Below are 11,445 nucleotides of genomic sequence, written 5' to 3' on the forward strand. Positions count from 1 at the left end.
ATTGGGTCACAATAAATTTATAATAGCAAAAAAAAAAGAAAAGAAATAAAATATGCAGTAAAAGATCTGTTGATAATTTATTGTACATTTCTATAAAGGTATCATATGTAGCCTTTAAAAATGATCATGTATGACCATATTAAATACTGTAGAAATAAGTTTATGGAATTTTTTTAATGGACAGAATTCTTCTGTGGACAAAATTATTTACCAAACAATATGTGTAGCGTGATTCCAGCTTTAAAAAGAAAAATAATGTAGACAAAAAGACTAGATGGATGTACATTAAAATGACTGTGGTGGTTATCTTTGGGTGTGGGATTTAAATGATTCTCCTTTTTTTCTTGGTGGTTTTCTATATTTTCTAAATCTAAAACCAAGTTACTTTTATGGTAAATAATTTATTTTTTAAGAAAAATAGTACATCAACCAGCCAATTTCTGTCATTTTCTAAAATTATCACATTTGAAATAATATATACTTTGGAAGTATGGATTCTTTTAGTAAATGATGAGACCGAGGACTGGCAGTCTCCACTCAGTGTAGTCCCATAACACTAAGAGGAGTGATAGGCCACATTTCATTACAGTGCGTGCAGTGCCATTTTACTTCAGAAGGCAAACTGAAACACAAATAGGACTTAAAGTATACCTTAACCATTTCCAGTTTTGTAACACCAATAATTCTTAAACTTCACGTTGTCATAGGACACACACACATACAAATGGTTACTTGGAGGAGAAGAGAAAACCATTTTCAGCCAAAAACTGAGAAAATCCCAACCACTGACAACCAAGGCATTTTACTTCCCTCTCTTCCTACATCCTAGTAGAATTGGTGATGGATTCTTCTGTGCATGATGAATGGATTTTTGAACGAGTGACTTAATTATTTGCAGAAAGTATGCAGATTCAACAGGAATGGAAAGCAAAGCTAGAAAGATTATTATAATGAGAGGCAAGCTCTGGGTTGGGTCAGGTAGGATGGGAAGTAGTCAAGTTAGGTTAATACGATGTCTAGGTAGCAGTCTCCAATTCTGCCTGAACTTCAGAAAACCCAGGGAGTTTTGTAAAATACAGATTTCTGTGTCCCACTCACAGATACTCTGATTCAGAGGAAACAGAAAAAAGTTTAAATAAAAACAAGGAAGCGGGCTTCCCTGGTGGTGCAGTGGTTGAGAGTCCACCTGCCGATTCAGGGGACCCGGGTTCGTGCCCCGGTCCGGGAAGATCCCACATGCCGCAGAGTGGCTGGGCCTGTGAGCCATGGCCGCTGAGCCTGCGCATCTGGAGCCTGTGCTGCGCAATGGGAGAGGCCACGACAGTTAGAGGCCCGCGTACCGCAAAAGAAAAAAACAAGGAAGCAAAATTTAACCACAACAGATTTAGACCATGGAAACCCTGAGAGACTGTGACTTTTACTCCAGTGCTTAGAAAACTGTAGGGCGTCACCTTACTTCTTAAGCTGGGAACACCAAGATGTAGGAATTTTCATTCCTACCCTCCAGTCCAACCCTGAGCTGAATGGTGAGAGGGACTTCCCTGGATGTAGCATGGCAATGATACCTACAGAAACAGTCATTTTCAGGGTTCTGGAATCTCAGTCTACCACTTTTGTCTATAGGAAAGAAAGACAGGATTTTTGCATTCACCTACACAGAGACAAGGGGGGAAACAAGTCAGTAGCCATCTCAGCCCTTCCTTGTTTTCATAAAAGTAGCTCCTGGTAATTTCATTTTAAAAAGGGGAATCTGCACCTTTAAGAAAAGGAAAACCATTGTTTCTTCAGACCCTTTCTGACTTTGATGTTTGAGTTCTATGTGATATGACAAAACAGGGGGTAAAAAAGACACAGAAGTAGCAGTGTGGCTTTTACCACAGGAAGCTGTTTCCTCTCTAGTGCTGTATGTTGATGTATGATACCTTCCCTACATAGAGCAAAACAGAAGGACAGTCTGAACCATTCAAGTATATAATAGTCAAGTCAAAATATTTAGTAGTATCAACTATTGAAAGGAGGCGGTTTCGTCTAACAATTAGTTACTTGTGTTTCAACATTTTTTAAATGACAGTTAAGTTTTAAATCCTGAAAAGAAGTGTCAAAGTTAAGATGTGTGATTTGTAAACACTATCCCAGTTTTCCTAGATCCATAGCAGGAGGTCTCTGTTAATTCGTGGCTCAATGGGCTCTCACAAACAGCAGCCCTGACGGAGTCCAGCCTGCGGGCTTGTCTTGTTCAGCCCCACAGGTGAATGCAGGTGAGAGCTTTCCATCCTCCACACAGGCCCTGCCTCGCCCTAAGTATTAACATTAGTACTATTCACATACGCAAGCAGTATGACGTCTGCGGGCCTTCCAGCTTCACCTTTGTTGCCAGTTATGGAAAACTTGACTGATTCTAGAAAATAGTAGCCGTTTAAAAATATAGTCTTAATGATAATTACAACCTTAACTGTCGTAATCACCAGTACCAGGAAATACTGTAAGCTATAACTGCACGTTCTTAAAGTCTTTTATGTATAATCTATATTATTTTTATATCAACAGTCTTATTCATCATCTGTTTTTATTTTATAGTCATACCCCATGGTATTGCAGTATCGACCAAGAATTGATTTTGGTTAGACCACGGGGCCTAGATCCCACTGAATGAATCCTGCACTACGTGTTTACTCATCGACAGACTGCACAGTGAACGGTGTGTGGACTGGAGGGACACAACCAGATTTTCAGCATGCGAATAAGGCCATTGTCTGTCTCTAAATTGTCAGTTGCATTTTTGTTGTTTCTATTAAGAGCAAACCAAGTGCCATTCTGCTACTGAACCATCTGCATAAGGTATCTGTGCTGTCTCACAGTGTACAATACAAGTCATGGTTGAAATCAGTTAGGTGTGCAGCCACGATCCAGCCTTCTGAATATTTTGCTTGCCTGTTCCAAGATTGTTCTAATGTTTGATTACACTAGTAATATGGCTCAATCTTTGTGGTGTTGCAGTTTTCACATACTTACTATTTGATTAATTCTTGTTTAAGTAGAGTACTGTACAAGGAACTAATAATTATTATATCTTGAAATTATTTTGTATGGGAAATATATTTAGAAAAGTGGTCCTTGAGCCACTGTCCTGTTCTCAGTAAGCTTTTTGTGTGCAAAATAGTTCACTCTTGAGTGTGCAAGTCCTTTGGGGAAGAATTCCAGTTGTTCTTTACATTAGAGCACATTATAATTGTAGGCATTTTGAGTCATCTGTCTGTGTAGTCTACCAGTCGCACAGGGAGGGCCTGTTCACCCTCCAGAAAACGTATGTGACTTCCTGGAGAGCTGAAGTGAGATTCACAGCCATTTGAAATGTTGGCAGCTGGTCACATTTACTTCTAACAAAACTAATGTGTAAGTGAGGTTAATCCTTCATAATGCCTTATGACGAGCGGGTGCTGCCTCATGAAACGCCATCGCCGTCGTGTAGCCCACTTTACGTGTGCATTGTTATACTGTGGCTCTTATCTAATGAAGTACATTGTTTCCCTTTTTCAGTTGGCCTTAGGTGTGTGTCACTGTGGCATGCAGAAGGTTATGATGATTTAAGTATTAGGATTTTTAGAGCAGGTAACATTAGCTATTTTATGGATTTCAAAAATCTCAAAGCAATTGTAGATTAAAACTGTTAGTAACCTGTCACATTTCCAACCATACGTATAAAATAGACAAAATGCAGTGTAATAGATAAATATGCTAACCAGAATTAATGGTTTGAGGATATTTCATTTTAGATCCTGTAGTAATCAGGGGGAAATGGGATTATATTGTTTTATACGTAAGTTCTTTAAGGTCAGAGCTATGATAATGTCCTTGATTTTGCATTTTTTTTTAAGTCTTCCACTCATTTTGAGATGAGTCTGCAAGTCAAAAAAAGTCTTGTCACCTTAAATTATATGAAGAACTTCATTTTAAACCTCTTAACATTTACATTATTTTTCATAAACTTTTTTGGAAATTAAGTTTTACTAATTGCTTTGAAACTTAGGCCTATTTCCTCAGTTTCAAATTTAACCTCTGAAATACTTAGGAAATAATCTTGAAAGTTAGGAAGAAATATTTGTTCTAGAAATCTGACATGAGCACAATCTGTGTGTTACACACATAGTTTTTATACTGTATACATAGTAGATGTGCTACATTTTCCAGTAAAATGTATCACAAGGTAATGCCTTCTGAATCTCAAAATGCTTCTTAGAAATAAAACAGTGTACGACCAAGAAACACATACAAAATACAGCTAAATCTTGATGCATTTCACAATATAAAAGGCTGAAACGTCATAATTATCTTTTCCTTATACCTTTGTTTTAAGTCAAAAAGTCTAAAGTTTTCTGTTGTTCTTGGCCTGACTTGTGAAAAAGGTTATGGCAATACTTTTAAAATTTCACTTTGTTAGACTGTGTTTGTGCTTGGAGGGGCTCACAAAGAGAATTTAAAAGGCAGATTTTTGTTAACTCTTTAAAAATGGTTGGCACAGACCGTTACCCTAAACCAGAAACTGAATTTACTCCCCAGCTACAGAAATTATTTTGCTACGCTGTCAAATGCAGTTCCCTGACATCCCTAAGAAATTTTTAGATTTCTTGTAACCTTGTCACATCTAGGTCAGTGATTACTTATGGAAGCTGATTTTAATTAACTCAAAATAAATTGAGAGTGCATTTTAAAAACCACCAATGAGACCTGGATGTTTTTGGGTCCCCAGACAAAACTTGCAGCCTTAAATGAGTTTTATATACATGATCTCATTAAATTTGGCTTGTTGCCTCATCTTATGTAGTGTCACTGTTTTCCAAGGAAATATATAGGAAGCAATTATGGAATTGAGAATACTTTTATATAAAATTCCTTTATTTAATGTTAATATATTAACACTTTTATTGAAATGCAATGGAATATGTGCCAAAACATGTGAAAACCTTGCATAAAGAAGGGCATCAGTTATATGGGGAAAGGTACACATTTTATGATGGTCCTGAATAATGTGGTATTACTATTAGAACCACAGACTTCTTCATATATATTCAACTATGGTTTTCTAAGTATGGGACTACTTTCATGTCTAGTAATACACTAATCCCTAGTTAATTATCCCGAGTCAGGTTGTGGAATTTGTAAGAAACGAGGTATAGAAAAATTTACAGGCAAAAATATACAGGTGGTTAGTTTTACAAACTTGGGGTGCTAATAATAATAATAAACTCCTTATACAAATAGCCTGTAGGAATAATCATCTGAATCTGCAAAATTGGAGAATAAAACTAAATTAAGTTTTTCTTTAATCTCTTGTTTCTTAAGGGACAAACTGAAAGAACTTTACTTCCATAAAGGATTTTGTAATCTGTTTTCTCTGCTTTAGATATCATAGATGTACAAGGGTCAAGGAACCTTGGATCTAAGGAAGGCCTGTGCTTTATTTATAGATATCACTTTAACGGAAGTAATCACATTAGTTAATAGAAAAATCCAAATATGGCCCTTTCTCCAGATTAACAGAATACTTTTAAGTATAAAAACAAATAAACTAAAAGATTCACTGATGAGGTAGTATTAGGTCATTCAGTCTGAGGTCCAGATACCTTGGGGTGATGTCTTTTAACTACTTTTAGAAAAGTATTTTTCTTTATTCATTAAAAATCTGTCCCATATTAATATGCCACATTTTATAAATGTAATGAGTTTGCTCAACTATGTGTAACTTAAAATGATTCTTTAAGGGAAAAAAAGTATGTTATATAACATTGTGAACTGTTTAGCTTTACTGAACTATTTAAGAGAAAGTGCCTCATTGCTAAAGTGCGTTTCTGTTGTAGATTTACCGCATAAATTTTGCATTTTCTGTCCCTGTCTCTTATCAATGGTCTTGTATCTGAATAGGCTCTTGTAAGTTAGAATAATCTCTTTTTGAAAGATTTTCATAAGAAAATAGTTATCACCAAAGACATTGTACTGTTAGTAACCATGTTAGAGAGACAGTTTAACTGTTTGGAGGTTGGAAATTTTTAGACTGCAAGTTACTTTTTATATAATTAGGCAATAACCTTGAGTAATTGCTAAAATATCACCAAAGAAAGGCTTTAAACTTAATTTTCATGGTAAGATCAATCAAATGCAGGTTTTTCTTGCAATAATCAGAACATACTTCCTTTCAGCTATGTTTCTTGTTTTTCCAGCACCATCTGACAGATCTTAGGAAATCCTCAAAGGTGAAAAAGAGATTAACACAACAAATAGCCTCCCTCTGGATGAAAAGTGGGAGAAATACACACTTTGAAAAGAAAATTGAAATTGAGATTTTAAATTCTAATTTGAGAAGCTTTTTATTCCGTGGAGGCGATACAGACTAAAATTATACTTATTTAGTTCCTGGGTTCTTAGTAATGTGAGAAATTTTATTAAAGACAGACTTTGGTAAAAGTGCGGACATGCTTACTTGTAACAGAAAATAGTGCATTCTGTTGGATTCACATAAGTAAATGCATTTTCTGTATTCAAAAGCAGAATTTTCCTAAAGGCCTGTGGTTTTTTTTAAAGTAACTCTTCGTCTTGTTTCTCAGCAATGACTTTGTTTTTAGAATCTAGCCATACAGCCAAATTCGGCAAGATAAGCCCCAGATGAAGAGCATATACACCAGGTTAAGCCCTGTCCTCACACCGATCTTTTGGGGAGCCCATGCTGTGGGCCACCTCAAGTAAAGCTCACATTATGAAGTCTTCCTGACAGGCCACCTGGTAAACCGCATTGGATCGGATAAAGATGGATGCACTCCATTATATACTCTGGTTTACCATAAGGAATTTTCCAGCAGGCTGTGCTTTATACCAGTGAGATACAGATACTGGTTGTGGGAATTACAAAAATGAGTGAGTTTGCCATAACTTTAATTTTCTGGGTTAGAAACATGAAATGCTATTATTTTAAGATATATACCTATCCCTACAGTAAGGAATATAACATGTCTGCCAGATCTGGTTTATAAAAATTGAAAAATATTAAATATACTAGAAACTCAAACCCTTTGAAAGCACAAAATAACCAACTAATTCTGGATTTACTTGATATACCTAGTTCGATAGTATTTTGTTGAAAAAAGTTCAGATCGAACGTTCATTAAAATGTACTCAAACATACATTACAGGGTTTTCATAGTTTTTTCTTAAAACAGTGGCATTTTCCCAAATAATTTAAAAGTGATTCTCTTCCTAATGTAATGTAGTTTTCACAAGTAGTGTGTTTATTTGCTATCCTTACTATATTTTCAAATAGAATTAAAATGCTCGAGCACTTCCTTTTCAGAAAGTTACAAATTAAACAAAAATAAATTATTTTAAATGCTCATTAGAATGTGTCCGAATACTTGTTATGCCCCTTTCTCTAGGATTCAAAACTTGAGTCATTATTCAGAAATGCTTTTTAATTTTAATTACCTTTAAATCTAGAATCAAGTGAAACATATTAAATACTGGGTCCAGTTTTCTTCCATCGTTCAGAGCTTCATGGAATAAGAAACTAATCTAGTACAAACTGAAGATTAAATATTTCTGGGCAGTGCAGAGATAGTGAATAGATTATGTATCCGTGGACTTCACATCAGTCCAGCAGAGCAGGAGTTCTGCACATTCGAAATGGAACGGGATCAGCCTAACGTTGTTTGGGGTTGGTTTTCTTTCGCTGTATTTTTTTGAGTGGGGATGGGGGCCCAAGTGTCCTTATGAAGCTGTGGTCGGCAAGAGCTTGTGGGGGGAGCACCAGTGTTGTGCTGCGTTCCTGCATCTGGCAGCACAACAGCAAGCACCAGTTTTTAATAGAGTAGCCCTCACACTAAATAAAACCATCATAGACTATACTGTACAGTTATGTTGCTAATTTTCCTTTGAAATATAAAATATTTTAAGTTTTTTTTTTTTTTGGTCAAAAGTGGTAACATCTTAATACAAATAAAAACCTTTTTGTGGTTGTAAGATTTAGCTTATAAATCATTCAAATTGAAGTGAAAGATTACCAGGTCATTGTTAATGACTTAGTCTATTAAGAATATATGTATTTTTGTAAAGGAAAAGCACTTGTAGATATTTAATCAGTACTATATGTCTGTTTTGCAGAAATAAAATGCTGCTTAGAGATTCTCTTTAAATATTTTTTATTTTTGTGCTCAACTGTATTTTCTGTTGATCTATGGAATGTTCTGTACAAAGCTGTATGGTTGTACTGTTGGGCTAGACACTTTTGTTTTTTAAGATCTGGACTTAGCCAAGTATATTTGACCATGTTAAAAATAGTATCTTTGTTATTAAAATTTTGATTGCATAATTTACTGCTGTCTGTCATTCTTCATTATCAGTAGTTGCAGATCATAAACTTCATTTAAAAGTTTCCATTAAGTATTACGGTAGCCAATTTTATGAATGTTTGTTGAATATTTGAGACGATAAACATTTTCTAAAGATTTCTGAACTGTTTACTTTTAAGATGGCAGACTGGCCCTCGAATAACACTTGAGGTGTGTGTCCACATACACTTTAGAACAATTTTTTCTGTTAAATTAATCTAATCCATATCATCTTCTGAAAGTAACTGAGTACCAAAGAAAGGCCCAAGTGATTTGAAAGACAGACTGCTTTCTTCAGCTGCTTAGGTAACAGCTTTGTTTTATTAATAACTTGCCTGGGGAATTCTAGTTGGGCTGAAGACAGACATTCAAGTCAGAAGGTTGTGATGATTCATATCTCTGCCCCATTGTTACAGTGCCTGAAGCTTTGTCCTAGGTTAGCGATACCATGGAGGTGGCTAGAGACCCCAGGCGTTCAGCGAGGTAGGAAAGCGGCATCCTCTGAGCAAAATTCCCTTCACCTTTCAGCATCACCCTTCGCAGGCTGTTGCAGCATGGGAAAGAACTTGGGAGGACTGTACGTGGCAAGTGCTCAAAACGTAGCCCGTTTTACTTTTACCCCGTGTCAGGGGCCAGAACAGGGGAAGGCCTCAGGGAAGGCTGGAGGACACAACCAAGGAAAAAAGGAAACCGTTTCCTGCTAATCAGTCTCTGCCATGCCTGCACTTGAGAACGGAGCCAGTTTACCCAGTTCTTAGTGTTTTGTCAACACAGGCTCAGCTCTGATCTTTTCACCAGTTTAGAAAGTTATGGAGGCGTCTGCACCCCAGGTGAGTTTAAGAGCCAGCCTCTGCTTGTTGTGTGGCCAAGGAATTTGCTGACCGTATTTTGCTGGAAGCCATGTAGAGTCCGGCTTGACACCCAAACCCCTGCTGTGGGATTTGGGGTGCCAGGATTACCATCAAATGGAGAATCATGCCCAGAAAGAAGAAACAGCAAATGATCGCCCCCCACCTCCCAAAGCTCTGCTCCTACCGAGCCCAGTTCAGAAGATCCCATCAACTCCAGGAGGCTGCTGCTTCTGTACCACTTAACACTTTTATCACAACCACAGTAATTGATGTTTGTTTGTCCTCCCATTTGATTATGAGCTTTGAGAGGGATGTTGACAGTCATTGTGGTATATCCTCACCCTCACAACACGATTTGCATAGTAACTGGCACCAATAAAAACAATGTAGTGAAAGAATCCAGATTTCGGGAAGCAGAGGCAAAGCTAACAAGTCTCTAGCCATTTCCCCAGTAGTCTCCTGACCGTTCCTCTTCTTATATGGACATCAGTCATATTGGATTAGGGCCTCACCCTTATGACCTCATCAACTTCAATCAAAGGCCCTATCTCAAAGACAGTCACATTCTAAGATCCTAGGGTTAGGGCTTCACTATTCAGTTCATAACAGCCACGTGGTGCCCCATAGACCTGGGTTCAAATACAGGCTCCTTCTGTGGTGTGACTTTGGGCAATTAACTGGTTGAGCCTCAGTTTCCAAAAGCAGGAACAAGATCCCTATCCCATAGGTTTGTGGAGGAATGAGAGGCCACAGGAAGTGCTCAGAGCAATGCCAGTGGAAACAACAAAGAACAGCACAGCCGTTCTCCATCTCCATCTGGTCATCCACAGATTGCAACCCGGTGTTACCCAATGTTCTCTCTGATTTGCCGGGAGCTAAAATGCCAACAAGTAACTCAAATTTTGCTTACCTAGAGCTATTCCAATCACATGGCCGTTCCTAAACTGTATTCCCACTGAATGTACTAATAATATGTAAAGGATGCAGCACAGGGTCTAGCACATACTTTACAAATGTCTTCCCTTACTCTCACCCATTTAATCATGAGAACAGACCAGTGAGATAAGAGCAAAAATAAACAAATGGGACCTAATCAAACTTAGAAGCTTTTGCACAGCAAAACGAAAAGACAACCTACAGGATAGGAGAAAATATTTACAAATGATTCGACTGATGAGGGCTTAATTTCCAAAATATACAAACAGCTCATACAATTCAATAACAAAAAAACAACCCAATGGAAAAACGGACAGAAGACCTAAATAGACATTCCTCCAAAGAAGATATACAGATGGACAATAGGCACATGAAAAGATGCTCAACATCACTAATCATTAGAGAAATGCACATCAAAACTACAATGAGGTATCACCTCACACCGGTCAGAATTGGCCATCATTAAAAAGTCTACAAATAATAAATGCTGGAGAGGGTGTGGAAAAAAGGGAACCCTCTTACACTGTTGGTGGGAATGTAAATTGGTGCAGCCACTATGGAAAACAGTATGGAGATTCCTCAGAAAACTAAAAATAGAGTTGCCATATGATCCAGCAATCCCACTCCTGGGCATATAGCCAGACAAAACTATAATTTGAAAAGATACAGGCACTCTTGTGCTATTTACAATAACCAAGACATGGAAACAACCTAAATGTCCATTAACAGATGAATGGATAAAGATGTGAGATATATATAAAATATATTCCACTATATATATATATATATATATATATAAAGGAATATTACTCAACCATAAAAAGAACAAAATAATGCCATTTGCAGCAACATGGATGGACCTAGAGATTATCATACTAAGCAAAGTAAGTCAGAGAGGAAAAGACAAATACCATGATATTACATGTATATGGAATCTAAAATATGAAACAAATGAACAAAACAGAAACAGACTCACAGATATAGAGAACAGACTTCTGATTGCCAAGGAGGTGGCGGGGGAGAGGGAAGGATTGGAAGTTTGGGATGAGCAGATGCAAACTGTTATATATAGACCGAATAAACAACAAGGCCCTATTGTACAGCACAGGGAACTATATTCAATATCCTGTGATAAACCATAATGGAAAAGAATATGAAAAAGAATATATATGTATAAATGAGTCACTTTACAGCAGAAATTAACACAACATTGTAAATCAAGTATACATCAATAAAATTTAAAAAAAAAAAAACAGACCTGTGAGGTAGGCACTCTTAGCCCAATT

At 36.9% G+C, this 11,445-nt stretch overlaps 1 protein-coding gene across 2 annotated transcripts in view; it reads left to right on the forward strand.

The window, feature by feature from the left end:
* The window catches only part of PCGF5 (polycomb group ring finger 5), a 114,932-nt gene extending 106,579 nt beyond the window's left edge, over nt 1–8,353 (forward strand). For both annotated transcript variants that reach the window (XM_082674358.1, XM_082674359.1), the window contains one exon: nt 2,578–8,353. In XM_082674358.1, the coding sequence (XP_082530484.1) occupies nt 2,578–2,625 (48 nt within the window). In that variant the 3' untranslated portion in view covers nt 2,626–8,353. The remainder of the gene's footprint in view (nt 1–2,577) is intronic.
* The last annotated feature ends 3,092 nt before the right edge of the window (nt 8,354–11,445 follow it).

This window comes from Grampus griseus (genome assembly GCF_964374135.1).
Source record: "Grampus griseus genome assembly, chromosome: 16".
NCBI lineage: Eukaryota > Metazoa > Chordata > Mammalia > Artiodactyla > Delphinidae > Grampus > Grampus griseus.